The 21,465-nt window shown below is 40.8% G+C and overlaps 1 protein-coding gene across 5 annotated transcripts in view; it reads right to left on the minus strand.

Moving 5' to 3' along the window:
• Positions 1–14,667: 14,667 nt before the first annotated feature.
• The window catches only part of LOC124048967 (T-box transcription factor TBX3-like), a 30,428-nt gene continuing 23,630 nt past the window's right edge, over positions 14,668–21,465 (minus strand). For all 5 annotated transcript variants that reach the window (XM_046370202.1, XM_046370199.1, XM_046370200.1 and 2 more), the window contains exons 4-7: positions 20,030–20,106; positions 19,312–19,469; positions 17,716–18,359; positions 14,668–16,560 (exon numbers count right to left, since the gene is read on the minus strand). In XM_046370202.1, coding sequence (XP_046226158.1) covers positions 16,135–16,560; positions 17,716–18,359; positions 19,312–19,469; positions 20,030–20,106 — 1,305 coding nt within the window. In that variant the 3' untranslated portion in view covers positions 14,668–16,134. The remainder of the gene's footprint in view (positions 16,561–17,715; positions 18,360–19,311; positions 19,470–20,029; positions 20,107–21,465) is intronic.

The raw sequence follows: 21,465 nt of genomic DNA on the forward strand, positions 1-21,465 counted from the left end.
CCTCTTTTCAGTTCGCTGCAGCTAGCGACTGGAACGAACTGCAACAAACACTTAAACGGGACAGTTTTATCTCAATCTCTTCATTCAAAGACTCAATCATGGACACTCATACTGACAGTTGTGGCTGCTTTGTGTGATGTATTGTTGTCTCTACCTTCTTGACCTTTGTTATGTTGTCTGTGCACAATAATGTTTGGACTGTTTTGTGCTGCTACCAGGTTGTGTTGCTACCATGTTGTTGTCATGTTGTGTTGCTACCATGCTGTGTTGTCATGTGTTGCTGCCTTGCTATGTTGTTGTCTTAGTTCTCTCTTTATGTAGGGTTGTGTCTCTCTTGTTGTGATGTGTGTTTTGTCCTATATTTATATTGTATTTATTTATTTTAATCCCAGGCCCCCTTCCCCGCTGGAGACCTTTTGTAAATCATTGTAAATAAGAATTTGTTCTTAACTGACTTGCCTAGTTTAAAAAAAGTTAAATAAAATAAAATAAATATATTTAAAAAGCCATATGTGGATGGGTAGATTAGATAAGTTTTTCTGAATGAATTCCTCGGGGACCCTCATGGTGTACACATCTTTATTGTAACCCAGCACTGACACACCTGATTAGACTACTCAACTAATCACCAGACCCTTGGTTTATTGAGTTAGTGTTAGTAGTGGGTTAGAACAAAAATGAGGGTTCCCCATCATTGACATGATAAACAGTGGATTAGATTCCAAAAACGTTTTGATGCATATTTACGAAACATTATTTTGTGTTTTTAAACAGATATCTGGAAAATATGTACAAAAACATGAAGTAGTAAAAGAGTATGAAATTAAAGTAATTGTGATCTGAAGCGTTTGTGACTCATTAGTAATCCCACCTTTAACCACATGGTGGAGACATCCGTTCACATTTTGAAATCAGGGTCCCCAAAAATGTAATCAAACATTTACAATATTAACTCAGTCTCTGTCTCCGTATCGCATGGATTGTCTATTACCCTGTGTATACATATTTTCCAGATGTCTGTTTTAAAACACAGAGACTGAGTTAATATCGTAGTGTTTGACTACATTTTTGGGACCCTGAATTCAAAATGTGAACTGATGTCTCCACCATGTGGTTTAAAGTGGTATTACTAATGAGTCACAAGCGTTTCTGATCACAATGACTTTAAATCTATACTATTTTACTAGCTAATGTTTTAGTTTCATCGTATAATAAATGGGTTTACATTTTTTTTTTCATTTAAGGAATCTCATCCAGCCACTTTGTGTAATTAGATGAGGTATTTCTGTAGTATATTTGAAGCATGGATACAATAACAATAGTGGTTGGACTCTAGGATTTAATTGATTGAATTAAAGTCTCTCTTGAAGTGGGATATTGACCAAAGGACAAACGGTTTAGCGACATTGGTTTGCAGCTCAAAATGTAGAACACGTGACCTATAGGCCACATCATATTTACTGTGAACAAGCAAGGCAAATGCTACCCCCTACTGTCCGATACAGTAATACCAAGTGCATCATTGCTTTTCAATGGTGGCATCATATTCTAGCCAATAACTTATTGTGATCTATCATGCTTACTTCCAAGCACCACTGACCTGGTGTAAAGGCCTCTCCTTTACACTGTCCATAACCACATTTGTTTCCAACTTTAATTATGTCAATTTATCATAGTTGCACCTGGATAAAGCCTGTTGTTTTCAACATTTAATTGTCATTCAAAATATTGTTCCAGACTAGATACTAAATCAACTCCATCCCTCTAGTTGTCTGCTAATGCTACATCTCTATTAATTGCCTGGCAATTATGAAGTGGCCAGCACAACGGAAAAAAGATTGCATGTGTCGTCACTCATCGGTAAGATTGTATGTGTCGTCCCTCATCAGTAAGATTGTATGTGTAGTCACTCATCAGTAAGATTGTATGTGTAGTCACTCATCAGTAAGATTGTATGTGTAGTCACTCATCAGTAAGATTGTATGTGTAGTCACTCATCAGTAAGATTGTATGTGTAGTCACTCATCAGTAAGATTGTATGTGTAGTCACTCATCAGTCACTCATCAGTAAGATTGTATGTGTAGTCACTCATCAGTAAGATTGTATGTGTAGTCACTCATCAGTAAGATTGTATGTGTAGTCACTCATCAGTAAGATTGTATGTGTAGTCACTCATCAGTAAGATTGTAAGATTGTGTAGTCACTCATCAGTAAGATTGTATGTGTAGTCACTCATCAGTAAGATTGTATGTGTAGTCACTCATCAGTAAGATTGTATGTGTAGTCACTCATCAGTAAGATTGTATGTGTAGTCACTCATCAGTAAGATTGTATGTGTAGTCACTCATCAGTAAGATTGTATGTGTAGTCACTCATCAGTAAGATTGTATGTGTAGTCACTCATCAGTAAGATTGTATGTGTAGTCACTCATCAGTAAGATTGTATGTGTAGTCACTCATCAGTAAGATTGTATGTGTAGTCACTCATCAGTAAGATTGAGGAAAATGAAGATGAGTCACTAATTATAGGTGCCAATTTGTATTTTTTTCTCTGCTCATTATACCTCACATTACTATGAATTCAAGATGTCAACTTAACCATAACAATTCAGCTATCTTCTCTGGTTGCATTTATGAGGGAAAGAAAGTCCAAAACAATACACCGCTTACCCACACTAACAAATACATTTTCCATTCTGTACTTGTTAGTGAAAATGAGTATAATCAGCATAACACAATATGCTTTTTATTAATCTGGCGAATCAAGCAGGTGTGAAATTGAGTTGAACTGTGTCAGTTTAAACAAGTCATTCACAATGTAAACAACTATACAGAACAACTATACAGTCATTTTTACCATATAGACAGTTGTTCTATGATTGACTAGCCTAAATTAATTATTTTTGACTGTATTAACGATGGATGCGACTTGTTCCTGCCTGGTGTGCCAACGGCCATGACGTCAGCTTATTAAGGTAGGTCTTAAGGATCGTGGGCGTGCTGCTGACTACATTCTCGTATAGGATGTCATGAGGAACAATGGCGCTTCATATGTTCTATTGTGATTGTAATTAGGACCTTACATTCAGAAATTAATGTTACGCACAGGAAAGGAAATCGTGTAACGCGTCCAAATCTTCTCCACCAGGTCCGTCATGGGGTACCAGGCCTAATTATCCAGTGATACTGACATCCATAGGTTTGATTTACATATCGCTAGTTCTGTTCCTTTAAACTCTTATTCTTTGACGTCACGTTCTCTCTGATGTTCTTTTATATCGCCCAAAAGCACTGATTTTTTTTCTCTAAGGCAAGGAGTACTATCAGTTGCATAACAGTGTTCTGTACATCTAGAACACCATATTACATTACCACTTTTCACCAATGTTGTCTCTAAACTGGGCGCGTGCAGTAGCTCCGAGACTGCCACGCTGCTCCTCCAGGACTGCCGAGCAGAAATATAAACTCACAGAGAGAAGCACAAGATTGGACTTCAATCAACTTTCTAGAGCAGTAGTCACCAACCGGTCGATCGCGCTCACTGGTCGATCTACAAGGCATTCCTAGTCGATCGCCAAATATTTATGTAAAAAACCCAACGATAAAGCCTTCTGTTCCTAATTTCTTGTTATTCGTCTCCGGCTGTTGGCTGTATGTGGACCCAATCCAGCTGCCCTGTGCGTCAGATAGGCGAACTGTTGCCATTTTGAACAATTGTATGTGTCTGAAGGTACAAACATCTGTCTACCCGGGCGGGCCCAGAGAGCAAATCAACTGCACAAAGGGTCTACTGCTGGCAGAACGGATGGCTCAGATGGCGATGTCTGCAGTAATGTAGCAGGGCATAAAAGATAGCTACAACAAAGTTGATACTGTGAGATTTCAGAACGTTTAAAACAATGACAAGATAGAGACTGTCAACGAATAAAGAAAATATATACTGTTTTTATGAGTGAGTTCATGTTTAAGTTCTTACTCAACACTGTCTATTTCCACTCATTGCTACAACAAGCACTGCAGCATTAATTATTGAGTAGGAAAATGTATATATAGCCTTGCGTTGTTGTTATTAATAGCGGCTTTGGTCTTTTTTAATATCGAGTATTATTTCACGTTCTCTGTTCATAGGAGTAACAACATTAATTTCTCAAGTTTTTCCATCATCTGGAAGGTGTCAGTGGAGGAAAAGGAGAGCAGAGGGATGTTGAGAGACGGACCCTCAGTCTGCTGCTCTCTCCTTCCTCTGAGACGGACCCTCAGTCTGCTGCTCTCTCCCTCTGCTGAGACTGACCCTCAGTCTGCTGCTCTCTCCCTCTGCTGAGATTGACCCTCAGTCTGCTGCTCTCTCCCTCTGCTGAGACTGACCCTCAGTCTGCTGCTCTCTCCCTCTGCTGAGACTGACCCTCAGTCTGCTGCTCTCTCCTTCCTCTGAGACGGACCCTCAGTCTGCTGCTCTCTCCCTCTGCTGAGACTGACCCTCAGTCTGCTGCTCTCTCCCTCTGCTGAGACTGACCCTCAGTCTGCTGCTCTCTCCTTCCTCTGAGACGGACCCTCAGTCTGCTGCTCTCTCCCTCTGCTGAGACTGACCCTCAGTCTGCTGCTCTCTCCTTCCTCTGAGACGGACCCTCAGTCTGCTGCTCTCTCCCTCTGCTGAGACTGACCCTCAGTCTGCTGCTCTCTCCTTCCTCTGAGACGGACCATCAGATGCAGGCACCTTCCGCCCAATAAAATACAAATAAAAAGCTAATGATTTAAATGTATGCTCACTCAGCTGTGCTTCACAAGTAATACAACAACTGATCTATTACCGGGATGATCATATAGCCTACCTCAAATTTTGAAATACATATTTTTTAAGTGGCCCGAACAACAGTGCATTGGCAGGGCAATTCAAGCAAAGCTGATATGCGGTGATAATGTCATAAGGTGAATGCACCAATTTGTAAGTCGCTCTGGATAAGAGCGTCTGCTAAATGACTTAAATGTAAATGTATAATCAAATTTATTTCAAATCAAATCAAATCAAATCAAATTTATTTATATAGCCCTTCGTACATCAGCTGATATCTCAAAGTGCTGTACAGAAACCCAGCCTAAAACCCCAAACAGCAAACAATGCAGGTGTAAAAGCACGGTGGCTAGGAAAAACTCCCTAGAAAGGCCAAAACCTAGGAAGAAACCTAGAGAGGAACCGGGCTATGTGGGGTGGCCAGTCCTCTTCTGGCTGTGCCGGGTAGAGATTATAACAGAACATGACCAAGATGTTCAAATGTTCATAAATGACCAGCATGGTCAAATAATAATAAGGCAGAACAGTTGAAACTGGAGCAGCAGCACAGTCAGGTGGACTGGGGACAGCAAGGAGCCATCATGTCAGGTAGTCCTGGGGCACGGTCCTAGGGCTCAGGTCCTCCGAGAGAGAGAAAGAAAGAGAGAATTAGAGAGAGCATATGTGGGGTGGCCAGTCCTCTTCTGGCTGTGCCGGGTGGAGATTATAACAGAACGTGGCCAAGATGTTCAAATGTTCATAAATGACCAGCATGGTTGAATAATAGTAAGGCAGAACAGTTGAAACTGGAGCAGGAGCATGGCCAGGTGGACTGGGGACAGCAAGGAGTCCTCATGTCAGGTAGTCCTGGGACATGGTCCTAGGGCCCAGGCCAGTTGAAACTGGAGTATAATGTATTGGGCCTATAGCCTACTGCACAAACCTAATTGCTGCAGAACTGTTTTTAATTGGTTAATGTTGCATAGGCTTATGTTTTTTTTAAATGTTTTTTAAGTCATGTTAAAAATAAATCTGCATTTTGATTCAAAGTGATCTTGATTCAAAAACGTTTGGTGACCACTGTTCTAGAGTTTTCCCTGTTAACACTATCAACGTTTGCCTCTACTGTGGTCAAACCAATGCAATATATGCCACTTTCAATGCAATATACTGAAACAAAACAAACTATGCAAGAGATTTTGTTGTAGGCGAGAACACATCAGAGTAGGATTCTATTGCATTCACACAGCCTACTCAGACTGTACTCTACACAGACTGGTGCAGCATAAACAATCAGAGCTGCAGTAGGCCTACAGTATATGCAATTATGAACTGGGTGGTTTGAGCCCTGAATGCTGATTGTCTGACAGCTGTGGTATATCAGACCCTATACCAGTTAGGGGGAGTGATGAGCTCTACAGCAGAGTCTCACAACTCAATCGCTGGTTGAAAACTGTTTTCTGCCCCTCCCAAAAGATAGAATTTGTAGATAATTGGCCCTCTTTCTGGGACTCACCCACAAACAGCACCAAGCCTGACCTGCTGAGGAGTGACGGACTCCATCCTAGCTGGAGGGGTGCTCTCAACTTATCTACCAACATAGACAGGGCTCTAACTCTTCTAGCTCCACAATGAAATAGGGTGTAGGCCAGGCAGCAGGCTGTTAGCCAGCCTGCCAGTATAGTGGAGTCTGCCACTAGCACAGTCAGTGTAGTCAGCTCAGCTATCACCATTGAGACCGTGTCTGTGCCTCGACCTAGGTTGGGCAAAACTAAACATGGCGGTGTTCGCCTTCGCAATCTCACGAGGATAAAGACCTCCTCCATTCCTGTCATTATTGAAAGAGATCATGATACCTCACATCTCAAAATAGGGCTAATTAATGTTAGATCCCTTACTTCAAAGGCAATTATAGTCAATGAGCTAATCACTGATCATAATCTTGATGTGATTGGCCTGACTGAAACATGGCTTAAGCCTGATGAATTTACTGTGTTAAATGAGGCCTCACTTCCTGGCTACACTAGTGACCATATCCCCCGTGCATCCCGCAAAAGCGGAGGTGTTGCTAACATTTACGATAGCAAATTTCAATTTACAAAAAAAATACATTTTCGTCTTTTGAGCTTCTAGTCATGAAATCTATGCAGCCTACTTAATCACTTTTTATAGCTACTTTTTACAGGCCTCCTGGGCCATATACAGCGTTCCTCATTGAATTCCCTGAATTCCTATCAGAGCTTGTAGTCATAGCAGATAATATTCTAATCTTTGGTGACTTTAATATTCACATGGAATTCCACAGACCCACTCCAAATGGCTTTCGGAGCCATCATCGACTCAGTGGGTTTTGTCCAACATGTCTCTGGACCCACTCACTGTCACAGTCATACTCTGGACCTAGTTTTGTCCCATGGAATAAATGTTGTGGATCTTAATGTTTTTCCTCATAATCCTGGACTATCGGACCACCATTTTATTACGTTTGCAATTGCAACAAATAAACTGCTCAGACCCCAAAAAAGGAACATCAAAAGTCGTCCTATAAATTCACAACACAAAGATTCCTTCCAGATTCCCTCTGTCTACCCAAGGACGCCAGAGGACAAAAATCAGTTAACCACCTAACTGAGGAACTCAATTTAACCTTGCGCAATACCCTAGATGCAGTTGCACCCCTAAAAACTAAAAAAATTTCTCATAAGAAACTAGCTCCCTGGTACACAGAAAATACCCGAGCTCTGAAGTAAGCTTCCAGAAAATTGGAACGGTAATGGCGCCACACCAAACTGGAAGTCTTCCGACTAGCTTGGAAAGACAGTACCATGCAGTACCGAAGAGCCCTTACTGCTGCTCGAGCATCCTATTTTTCTAACTTAATTGAGGAAAATAAGAACAATCCGAAATTCCTTTTTGATACTGTCGCAAAGCTAACTAAAAAGCAGCATTCCCCAAGAGAGGATGGCTTTCACTTTAGCAGTGATAAATTCATGAACTTCTTTGAGGAAAAGATCATGATTATTAGAAAGCAAATTACGGACTCCTCTTTAAATCTGCGTATTCCTTCAAAGCTCAGTTTTCCTGAGTCTGCACAACTCTGCCAGGACCTAGGACCAAGAGAGACGCTCAAGTGTTTTAGTACTATATCTCTTGACACAATGATGAAAATAATCATGACCTCTAAACCTTCAAGCTGCATACTGGACCCTATTCCAACTAAACTACTGAAAGAGCTGCTTCCTGTGCTTGGCCCTCCTATGTTGAACATAGTAAATGGCTCTCTATCCACCGGATGTGTACCAAACTCACTAAAAGTGGCAGTAATAAAGCCTCTCTTGAAAAAGCCAAACCTTGACCCAGAAAATATAAAAAAATATAAAAAATATAAAAAAATCGGCCTATATTGAATCTTCCATTCCTCTCAAATATTTTAGAAAAGGCTGTTGCGCAGCAACTCACTGCCTTCCTAAAAACAAACAATGTATACGAAATGCTTCAGTCTGGTTTTAGACCCCATCATAGCACTGAGACTGCACTTGTGAAGGTGGTAAATGACCTTTTAATGGCATCAGACCGAGGCTCTGCATCTGTCCTCGTGCTCCTAGACCTTAGTGCTGCTTTTGATACCATCGATCACCACATTCTTTTGGAGAGATTGGAAACCCAAATTGGTCTACACGGACAAGTTCTGGCCTGGTTTAGATCTTATCTGTCGGAAAGATATCAGTTTGTCTCTGTGAATGGTTTGTCCTCTGACAAATCAACTGTAAATTTCGGTGTTCCTCAAGGTTCCGTTTTAGGACCACTATTGTTTTCACTATATATTTTACCTCTTGGGGATGTCATTCAAAAACATAATGTTAACTTTCACTGCTATGCGGATGACACACAGCTGTGCATTTCAATGAAACATGGTGAAGCCCCAAAATTGCCCTCGCTAGAGGCATGTGTTTCAGATATAAGGAAGTGGATGGCTGCAAACGTTCTACTTTTAAACTAGGACAAAACAGAGATGCTTGTTCTAGGTCCCAAGAAACAAAGAGATCTTCTGTTGAATATGACAATTAATCTTAATGGTTGTACAGTTGTCTCAAATAAAACTGTGAAGGACCTCGGCGTTACTCTGGACCCTGATCTCTCTTTTGAAGAACCTATCAAGACCATTTCAAGGACCGCTTTTTCCATCTACGTAACATTGCTAAAATCAGAAACTTTCTGTCCAAAAATTATGCAGCAAAATTAATCCATGCTTTTGTCACTTCTAGGTTAGACTACTGCAATGCTCTACGTTCCGGCTACCCGGATAAAGCACTAAATAAACTTCAGATAGTGCTAAATACGGCTGCTAGAATCCTGACTAGAACCAAAGAAATGTATCATATTACTCCAGTGCTAGCCTCCCTACACTGGCTTCCTGTCAAAGCAAGGGTTGATTTCAAGGTTTTACTGCTAACCTACAAAGCATTATATGGGCTTGCTCCTACCTATCTCTCTGATTTGGTCCTGCCGTACATACCTACACGTACGCTACAGTCACAAGACGCAGGCCTCCTAATTGCCCCTAGAATTTCTAAGCAAACAGCTGGAGGCAGGGCTTTCTCCTATAGAGCTCCATTTTTATGGAACTGTCTGCCTACCCATGTCAGAGACGCAAACTCGGTCTCAACCTTTAAGTCCTTACTGAAGACTCATCTCTTCAGTGGGTCATATGATTGAGTGTAGTCTGGCCCAGGAGTGGGAAGGTGAACGGAAAGGCTCTGGAGCAACGAACCGCCCTTGCTGTCTCTGCCTGGCCGGCTCCTCTCTTTCCACTGGGATTCTCTGCCTCTAACCCTATTACAGGGGCTGAGTCACTGGCTTACTGGGGCTCTCTCATACCGTCCCTGGTTGTGCCGTGGCGGGGATCTTTGTGGGCTATACTTAGCCTTGTCTCAGGATGGTAAGTTGGTGGTTGAAGATATCCCTCTAGTGGTGTGGGGGCTGTGCTTTGGCAAAGTGGGTGGGGTTATATCATTCCTGTTTGGCCCTGTCCGGGGGTGTCCTCGGATGGGGCCACAGTGTCTCCTGACCCCTCCTCTCAGCCTCCAGTATTTATGCTGCAGTAGTTTATGCGTCGGGGGGGCTAGGGTCAGTTTGTTATATCTGGAGTACTTCTCCTGTCCTATTCGGTGTCCTGTGTGAATTTAAGTGTGCTCTCTCTAATTCTCTCTTTCTCTCTTTCTCTCTCTCGGAGGACCTGAGCACTAGGACCATGCCTCAGGACTACCTGACATGATGACTCCTTGCTGTCCCCAGTCCACCTGGCCGTGCTGCTGCTCCAGTTTCAACTGTTCTGCCTTATTATTATTCGACCATGCTGGTCATTTATGAACATTTGAACATCTTGGCCATATTCTGTTATAATCTCCACCCGGCACAGCCAGAAGAGGACTGGCCACCCCACATAGCCTGGTTCCTCTCTAGGTTTCTTCCTAGGTTTTGGCCTTTCTAGGGAGTTTTTCCTAGCCACCGTGCTTCTACACCTGCATTGCTTACTGTTTGGGGTTTTAGGCTGGGTTTCTGTACAGCACTTTGAGATATCAGCTGATGTACGAAGGGCTATATAAATAAATTTGATTTGATTTGATACCACGGGTATGACAAAACATTTATTTTTACTGCTCTAATTACATTGGTAACCAGTTTATAATAGTAATAAGGCACCTCCGGAAGTTTGTGGTACATGGCTATACCACGGCTAAGGGCTGTATCCAGGCAATCCATGTTGGGTCGTGTGTAAGTACAACCCTTAGCCGTGGTATATTGGCAATATACCACACCCCCTTGTGCCTTATTGCTTAAATAGACCATTGCCATATATGGATCTTTGCCATTTACTTTGATCTGGACTGTGTTTACAGCATGAGTGGTCATGAGTAGATGCTGTTGTTTTGAGATCAAAGCGAGAGCTGCATGTAGCCCTATGTGCACATTTTGTTTATATCCTTTGCTAGTTAGTGAGTTATTAGCCCAGTTATAAATCATTTGTAGTCAGCAGTAAGGGAGGGATTGCTTCCTACAAGAGCACAACATGTATACATTTCTAGACATCTATGAAAAGCCAGTCAGGTAAAGAGCTTTTTTTGTCTTAAAGGGGCAGTGTTGTATTTTGAGACAGGTTTGAATAAGCTAGGCAATAGTCAGAGGGTAGCATAATTTGTCTGATTATCTGTAATAGTGGCATGTGAATAAAAAACATTTTATTTTGTAAAGTGGTTTCTTGCATCAAACAACACAACAACATTTCCAGTCACCTCCTTGTCTGAAGGACAAGTGGATAAACAGGTTAATGTCAAGCCCTGCATGTCCCCCCCCCCCCTCACCCCCAAAGTCTCATGGAATGTAGGCTTACATTGAACACCACATTGGCTGCTACTGTAGGCTGAATGATAGAACAGCTATTTCCATGTTGAAATGTTATGGGAGGCATTTTCTACATTGATTCTGATGGTAGGCCACACTGGTAGGCCTACATTATGATCAAATAGCCACAGTAGCCTACATGGCCACTGTTAAAACTGTAACTTAAAGCAGGTACAGCCTCGGTGTTCACAGTAAACTCACCCTGGAACTTGCACATCATTTTCAAAAAGTTCAAGTATGAGCTCAGCAGACCTGAAATGTACTTAGTGCTGCAACAAAAAATAAGGGAACATTGTTTATCACTATTCACCCTTGTTTTGTCTCTGTGCACAAGTGTGAATCATCTATCAGCAATGCCATAAAGATGGTTAGTGTTTACGGCAGGCAACCAGTAAACATTAAAGGAATCATTGGAAACAATATGTGCATATGTGGTTTATACTGGGTTTACTTAATGTACAGAGAAAAATTCATAACTTTAAATAAACTTCCTTGAGATTGCAAAATATATCGTTTTCATTCGTACAAGCACAAAAAAAGACACACAAAAGTATAATTCAAAATATATATTGCAGTGTAAAAATCAGTTCTTAAATGTAAGTATCATTCAAAAATATTTATTACAGTGTAAAAACTCAGTTATCAAATGTAATCTTTGAGTACAAAATGTGTGATTCTCATTGTTTTAATGTTGTAGGGTGTTTTATAGCAGTTGTGTAGGTTTAACTATCAATGTTAGGCCACATAACTTTAATGATATGCATTAGGGACAGTGATACCAGCTGTTATTACTCATGAACACAAGGTGACCATGACTCGTTAGTGTTGTAATGTGGTTCAATAAGGCCAGTCCAGTGCTACATGCTTAAATAATGATCAAAATAAAGCCATAGTATTATGGTAAATCCCAGTTCTACCTGATGAGGGAGACAGACACCATAAAAAGTGTGTGATTCTGTCATGAAATTAGTATAGCAACTTATATCAATAGATGTAGGCGTATATGTTCATCGATAAATAATTTCACGTAATTTGTATTTTTTCACTCAATTTTAATTACTTTTTAATTGAGAATACATCCTTTTTTAAATAAATACACGTAATTGACTTGTAAATCATTGACTTGATGTAATACCAAAGTCTTATTGCATAGCCACTGAGTGGCGGCATAAAAGTGTGGAATGCGTTTTAAAACACTCAAACTCTAATCTCAGCACTATAGCCTAGTTTACACTGACTGAAACTAATATCAGACTGTGGGCCTGTGAAACACCTGGTTATTTTGTAGGTCTCTGGGGCACTGGACATCTCAATCCCGTTGACCAGTATCACATAGACCTAGCTATAGAAAAAGTATTTCATATTTTATTGTCTTGCGCCGTATGACATAGCATACATGACAGTCAGAAATATAGACAACATAAGACATACTGACAAAGCACAACATACACAATATATGGGTACTATGTATGACTCAACTGTAATGACATTGTCCTAAAACGCGCTATAGTATGAGCAACCAGTACCGCGTGCTAAGCGCGTCGAGCAGGTGCTTATTGGAGCAAAGTCGCATGCGCGCTGTGATGGAGATGGTGTTAACATGGACACGGGAGAACTTCGCCCAAGCTGTCAGGTGCTTGAGTAATGGAGCTGTTTTATTGTAAAGGATACTCTTCCAAGGTCTGACCCCATTCGCAGAGAATTGAAAATGATATCCCAGGTCAATTGCCTCGAATAAATACAATGGATCCACATGAATAGATGTTTGGTACACTTCTACTTTGCTGTGGAAGATTATGCTGCTATTTGCACTGCATGCGCCTAATATTGAAAATATAAACACCTATCTCTCTCTCTGTGTGTTTGTGTTTGAGAGAGAGAGAGAGAGAGAGAGAGAGAGAGAGAGAGAGAGAGAGAGAGAGAGAGAGAGAGAGAGAGAGAGAGAGAGAGAGAGAAAAGTGAGAGGGAATGACAAAAATAGGGTTAAGTCGGGGTGGATACTGCAGTTGCCTATATCATTTTGTGAAATGCACCTCCTAGGCTTTCACCTTAGTCCGATTTCTCGAGATATAGGTCCAAAATCCAAATGTAGAACCTAACACTGCAATCGATTCAGTTTATGACCAATATTGGACAATGAAACGAAGCGAGGTAGGCGTAACATGAATTAGGTGTTTGGAGGCTTCTAAATGAATGACAAATTAAGCATGACGCATGCGTAAAAAGCGCAGTAGGCCGACATTCATCCTCTCCTCTAATTTTCTACGGTAAAAGGCATAAGCAAAGCATTAAGTGTGACATATTTTATATTATATATGATTACTATAAACACACTGTAATTACATTAATATGCCAATTCTCCATTCTTGTAGGCCTGTTGTGTTGTATTTGTTTTGGTTGTGCCCGTTCTCTCTCCATTTCCAGAAAACCACACATCTAGCAATGGTCTGGTTAATCTCAGGTGTCAAAAAGGTTGCCGTAACTATTCTCCACTCACATGTTCCATATCTGGTTGAATAATATCGTCACCGTACACCAAGGTAGGCTTCATCAGGTCAGAGTCCACAGTATACAAAAGGTCAGTGCTATCCGAGGTTCTTGGGACGTCTCTACCCCCCCACTGAAGTTGAAATTAAAAATCTTTAAGGTAAGGGTTAAGGTTTGGTAAGGGTTAACGTTATGTTAAGGGTAGAGTTACGGTTAGGTTGAGGACTTAGACTTTGGACGTCCCAATGATCCCCAATAGCATTGACACTGTTCAAAGTAATCATCCTGCAGTACTTTGTCATGTAGTTGTGTAGTTTGTGTAGTGTTCACTAGGTGGCGTTACGTCTTGCATATCAACGTAAGAATCCTGTTCAACATTAGCCTATAGCAGACGCACTGCCGCCTTCCGTGCAATAAAATCCATTAAAGATATCGAAGGCGCCAGGTGAGCAATAGACAGAGCAATTGAGATTCTGTGTCATGTTTACTCATATTCCCTAGCGCCACTGTCGTTACTTATTAACCATACAATTTACAAATAAAGATATGAAGTTAATAAACTCATGATTCTAGGAGCAATGGAGAGCGCAATCAAGTTATTTTACATTCTTTAGGGTTCACGTTGGCCGAAATAAACAATTAGTCAATAGGCTACTCAGCAGGCCCATAAAACACACGCGCACAATGACTCGCTCTGGCGCGGTCTTGCGTCCAGGAAGGAATTCCAGGTATCATAGCTGAGGTTGAGAGTATCCCAGTGCCTTCTCTCAGGTTATCTTAATAACATTTTTCAACTCTTTGATCATTGTCTCGACGCCTCTATCCCTAAATGCTAAAGTGAACCAAGTGTGGAAAGAGAAAGACTGGCTATGCCAGACTGCATGATAGAGAAGGAGCAACACAAATTTAGTTTGAGCAATTACATCACTTTATATTTATCCACAGAGTTTACATCATGGTTTAAATAATAGCATGTAGGCCTAAAGAAACGGACACACGGAAGCGTATCGAGACTGCATTTTACTATTTTATTGACACTTTCAAGAACACATCGTTGGTGTTGTAGACTAGACAAAAACCGAATACAACATAACCCAATGACAACTTTAGAAACACAAAAGGAACCTTCATATTTCAATAAGATGCAGCATTTTTACTATCAGGCCGCAAAGCATTTTTAAACAGAGAATTCGTCCAATTTGACACACACCTAGACGAATGTTTTTTTTTTCTTTTCAGAAAGCTGTTGATGTGTGCTCTCGCTGTCATTCGTCTGAACAGTAGCACTTAACACACAGAGACAACAGGTAGGCTAGAGGTACAATGGCACATGTGTGTCCGCTAAAACAACTAGCTCTGTGGATATTTGAGGTACAGGTAAATCCGTATTCAGGGGGATATAAAATGCAGATGGAAAAACAAGGGTAATAGCCCACGAACTATCTTTACACAGGTATCGACAATAAATTAAGGACAGATCCCTAAAATCAAACTACTCCGTTGTATTTACACGCAATATCAATATGAAATAATTACATAAATATTTGTATATATCACTATTTACATTTATAATCAACATTACCTTTTCAATTGTATTTCAGATTCCCTTTGCCAGTTGAATACTTATGTTGGATTCGGCATGCGAAATTAGGACAGTCTCAACCACTCGCACATGAAGTTTATAACCTCGGTTCTGTTTTGGCATACTTCAAACAAGTGCCAGCATATGGATTTTCGCAGCATAATCCTGCGTTTATAATTTGACAAACAGAGACATTCGTTCGTAAAATCAATAACCGAAGACCAATTGATTGATTCCTTAGAAAAAAAGGGAGGGAGCAATTTTTTCTCTCTCTCCTCCAGATTGGTTTTAAGATCAGCCTGAAGCATTCCTTTAGCCTTATTCGTAATCATTTGAATTTGGTCGTGAAAATAAATCATAACAACAAACTGACAGTCATAAAATAGACATGTAGCGTTTTGTAGGGCATGCAAAGTGTCACCTACCCCCGATAAGCATAATGATATGCTTCAAATAGTTATGCAGTTAATACATCAAACACAGCAGTCTTTATAAGATAAAGAGAAGTGAATTCAAATCATTATAACCAATTCAGAGTGCACGTTAAATCAAACAAATGTCGTTACCTCAGCAACTCGACGTAAAACAAACGTATACATAGGACATCACACAGCAGCAACTTATCAAAGATCTGTGAGTATTATCCATGTCAACCTTTCAGTTTCAATACTTGTATGGTATTCAAATAACAGGAACATTTCAAACGTGTTGTTTAATTTAACAAAAGAGAAATAGACATATGAGATGTGTATTTAACCAAAGTGCATTTCAAAATCTAAACTGTTCAATAGGTCAGTTTTCTAAACCCGCATTCGCTAGAAGGGTGTCGTCATACTCATCCTCATCGTCCTTATATGATCATCATAACAACAACAAAAACAACAACACTAAAATCTAAGGGGACACGCTTCGTGACCTGTCCTGTATGGAATCAAGTCCGCTGACCAAACGCTGAATGCTCTGCAACTCGTTCATGGAATCTTTCCCAGAGCACATTTTTGGGGACAGGGAGACCGAGCCGGATGACCTGCTGGTGACCTCCGAGGTGGAGTCCAGGGTGGCGGAGACGGGGCTCGTGGCCATGCCGTCCCCTTTCAGCTCCGCCGCACTGCTCGCCATGGAGGGGATGGCTGTGGTGAGCAGACTGCTGTCCGGAACGCTCATAGGGATGGAGTAAGGGCTGTACCTGAGACGGGGGCGCACTGCGTTCAGGAAGGGGTGTCGGTGAACAGAGGAGGCTGCGGAGTTGGCTGCCGCGGCTGCTGCCATGTACGTGTAAGGGTAAGGGAACAGGCCCCCAAATGGAGACATGGCCAGGCCCTGGGGAGAGAGGAGGGGAATGATATGAATAGAACTATGCACAAATTTAACAGGCGCTAGTCACCATAATAACACAGCAAAACAGGAAAAATATGCTACATTTAAATTGTTCACAATGGACACTTAAATTGTTCACAATGTACACTGTCTATGTAGGCCTATATATTGAATTGAGGTCATGTAGTGACGGAGTGTGAATAATGAATTCAGCAGACACGTGAGCTTCACGGGAAATGTTATGTGGCTGTGTAAACCTCCTTTCACTTTTCTCATAAAGCGATTTTCATGATTATGCTTTTCTGTGTCTATGCGTACTGATTTTATACATAGATGGGTGTAAACCCATTACCAATACATTTTCTTGAATTTAGCCTTAAATATGGAATATATAACGATATCCACGCGTAAAACCATGAAAACATTACGAGAATCAAATTGACAAAATATTTAGATTTTTTTTGTGTTGTCGGGTTTTGTGTAGCTTTGCAAATAGTTAATGAATTGTGAATGCAAATAAACATTCTTTATATATGATGTTGCTCATAAAATAGCAATTTAAAAGAAACTATTTCTGCAACACATGTGTTTTGAAACTAGATGGAAACAGCAAATCTGTTATGTATTTAGGAGAAGTTGTTTTCCCTCCCAGAACCAGTGAAGAACTAAGCACATCTCATTCGCCATGTTCCTCTAAAACACAGACTTAATTAATGAGTTCATATCAACACTAGCCTAAAACTTTTGTTGTAAGGCCTAGGTGGTCTCTGCCTAAATCCCAGCATATGCTGTAAACAATTCAGTCAAATAATATCCACACCTTCCTAAAATCTAAATAAAACTTGAATCCATGTAAAACACATTCGGTTATTATTTAGGCTATAACACAACTGTCTACAATAGGCTATGCTCGCCCCTGTTGTGGTTTTGAACACTATAAGGAATAAACTAGGCTATTAAAACTAAATGGAAATTATACTATTTTTCTTCTACACCATGTTGACATTTCCACATAAAGTAATGGGGACAAGGACACCTAAGATGAAATAGGCCACAGTCCAGTATATGCGTCAAAATGTAACGAAAAACTCAGGAGCACATAGCATGTGTTTTACACAGGCATTAATGTACTGCTGGTGGTAATAAAACAGGTTTTACCTGTGATGCCAAGACATGTTGCTGCAGATGAAAAGGCAGTCCATGAGCTCCCGTCAGGCTTTGCGAGGGTGACGCCATACTGGCCGTGTCCATGGTACTAACCCCTGCAGAGGACACCGCTGCCAGTAAGGGGCCCATGCCCGCGGCCATATTCGAGAACGCGCCTCCCATGTTGAACTGACTGGGGTGCAAAAGAAAGGGATGCGCGCCCCCCAAGTGATTGAAAAACTGTTGTCCCGCGAAACCCGGTGGAAATCCAAAATGATGCATATGACTCTGACTTAAGTGCGGACTGCTTTCAGTTTGAACAGTCAAAGGCATATAGTTCTCCTTGCTTAAAGACCTGCACTCGTCCGCTTTGGGCTGGTCCCGGTTTGGACTCTTGAAGTCTTCTCCGGACCGAGTCGTGCTGGAGATCACCGTGATGGGGCTCTGTCGTGAGTCCGCTTGGCTTTTCTCAGTCCTCCGGGCGCTTTCCCGAGACTGGCCGTTAGAATCACTGCCACCAAATTGATGGCCTTTAGTCTGGCTTGCCCCACGATCCTTCCCATCCTCCGTAGTGGTTGAGATCTTACTGGAGTCCGGCCCATCCTTTAGGTTTCCATTGCTTTCATCGTCGCTGTCTTCATCACTCTCGCAGAAATCTATCAGGAATGAGTCAAAAGTTAGTGATACATGATAAATTATGATCAAAGTTAATCAGGAATCATTTAGTTTTTGGTTTTATTCTCCTAAATTCTCATATAGCCAACTTTATTACATTTTCTTCATGACTTTCGATGCCATATTAATAAAAAAATGAAAATAAACATGTACAACTAGATATATAATCAGTATCGTCAAAATTATGTCTCATATAAATAAATATGCCAAGATTTGAATCCATGCTCGTTTGGAGGATCGCTGTCAATGAGATGTAATTATCTGTAGGATACTGTACGCTAATCATGGTAAGAAGGACTAGGCCTAAATGCTTTAGGCTACGTAGGCTAGTGTTCATAATGTATTGAGAAACATTGAAATCCATAGGCTACAGATGTATTTTTAGTTTTAAATTAACCTTCAGCATATGATCAAGTCCTTCAAATTTTCCTCATTTTAACCGATGGCATGTTTTCACAATTCTAACGATTTTTGTAATTCAGTTAACTGACTACGCCTACATCTCGAAAGTTTATTTTATAATAAATAAAATAAAATAAAATATATCCAGTATATCATTCTGGCAGTTGTATGATTCATTTTATTGCTAAATGCTTAGCACGAGAGACCCATCATGTGAATGGGAATGACAAGAATGAGCCTACATAAAAGTTAGGCTACATAGTTTGTATGTTAATGTTGGTGCTGGACAAAATTATATAATTTGTCGTGCAATTATTCAACACAACAGGTCTACTGATATCCAAAGACATCCAACTGAATTCAAACTGAATCCAAAATGTAGCAAATTGGAAAATATTTCACAGCACACTTTTTTTTTTTTTTACAAGCATAGGTTATTGTAGGTGTCTATGCTATGTGGGTCTGTGGGATGCGGAACGTGTAGGCCTAGTTCTGAATCTTAACCCAAGCAGAGGCTGTGGGCTCCATTACCTTTCAGGTTGGGAGGCCCCACGGTAGACACTGCGGGAGACGAGGCCTGGTCGAAACATTTTAATGAGGCCTGCTCGCCGGAGGAGTCGTCGGATGTTCCGTTCTCTTTTTTCTGCTGCTCCTCATATGAGCGAATTGACTGCAGGGCCAGCTGTTTCCTACATTATACAGACAGGTTATTGGTCATCACTACTATTATTTTGTAATAAAAAAACGATCTATAAGAAAACGGATCATTTATTCAAGGCATAGGACATGGCTTGCCTATAAATCAATATATATGTCTGTTCGAATAAATCATGCTATTCAAACCCACTGTAGACCACTAATAACCCACCACCCAAACCATTTTCTTGTATTATGTTGTCAAAACGGTAAAGAAAAGCTTTTGAAGAGCTAACTATCAATAACTCCACACTATTTCTAAAGTAGGAGTTTCAAAATTGTATTTTGCTCTTTAGACCTCTGCACTCGTAGAACCATAACAATGTAAATACAACATGATAAGCTATGTATATTACCTCTGCCAACTCATTAATAAAACGTGAACTTACATAGCATACTTTTAGGTTGAAGGGGTTGTGCAATTGCAAAGACAGTCGTACCGCTTTTTGGAATTCACTAAGATCACTGTCAGCCATTGCTTCTATAAAATCCGACATCAGAAATCGTCAAATGTTTGTTGCGCAGTTAGGGAATAGTTTAAAATTATCCTTACCTCTTCTCTCGTCTTCCATTGCCAGTGTCACGGAATCCTTTGGCAAAGGGATTATGGTCGATTTTCAATTGTGTAATCTGAAAGAAATCAAAGTTATAAATATTTGTAGGTAGCTGCCGGTAACCTAGTGGTTAGAGCGTTGGGCCAGTAACCGAAAGGTTACGAGATCGAATCCCCGAGCTGACAAGGTCAAATCTGTCGTTCTGCCCCTGAACAAGGCAATTAACCCACTAGGCCGTCATTTTAAATAAGCATTTCTTCTTAACTGACCTGCCTAATTAAATATATAATAAATGTTTGTAGACGTGGGTAAATTTAGTGACATTTATCCTCGATTTCTATTCTTAAAGTTCAACAGTTAACCCTAATTGTTGCTGCATCTCAGTGCAATCATTTTTTTAAATTTAGAAATTGTATATTTGAGCCATCATCTGAATGGTTGGAAATTCGTTGATAATTGATTCTCAAACTTGTGACGAGCTTAAGGTCTGATGCTATTAGAGACCATTTTATTTTCCACACACACACACACACACACACACACACACACACACACACACACACACACACACACACACACACACACACACACACACACACACACACACACACACACACACACACACACACACACACACGCACGCACGCACGCACGCACGCACGCACGCACGCACACACGCACGTGCAATGCATACTGGATGTCAACCTCGCAGAGCGCATTATTTCCCCCCACTCACTTCCTCTCGCTTTCCACCCCTCCCAAGTGCACATTTTGGCACGATTGACAATATTCCTCAACTCATGTGGCTGCCAAACATTAACTGCATTTTTGCTTGACCCAAGTGCCCAGAGGTAACACTTAGCTAACATTTCTCCCTTATATCAAAGAGCCAACATAAGAGATGATTTTGATTAGCGGTGTATCACATGTGGAATTAAATGTTACCACCAGCGCAGCCTGTTAAAATCAAAATGCTCTTTTCTCTGAGTAACTGCACATTCTGTTCCCCTCTCTTTCTCTTTCTCACACTCTACCTCCCCCATTCTCCGAATGTCTCGCAAACACACACACACACACACACACACACACACACACACACACACACACACACACACACACACACACACACACACACACACACACACACACACACACACACACACACACACACACACACACACACACACACACACACACACACACACACACACACACACACACAGTCTGGGTCGTTGCCAAATCCTTTCCATGTGATTAAATATAATGAAGTATTATGTATTACATACATTCCTGAGAATTCTGACCCAATTGCTTTTGTAGGAAACACGGCATGAGATGAGGTTTACATTTATCTAACACGATAGCTTGTAAGCCCAACACTCAAACAAGATGAAACAAATCTTTCATATTTTATGATGGCAAATGACACAGTGCT

The sequence above is a fragment of the Oncorhynchus gorbuscha genome, linkage group LG11 (genome assembly GCF_021184085.1).
Source record: "Oncorhynchus gorbuscha isolate QuinsamMale2020 ecotype Even-year linkage group LG11, OgorEven_v1.0, whole genome shotgun sequence".
NCBI classification, from domain to species: domain Eukaryota; kingdom Metazoa; phylum Chordata; class Actinopteri; order Salmoniformes; family Salmonidae; genus Oncorhynchus; species Oncorhynchus gorbuscha.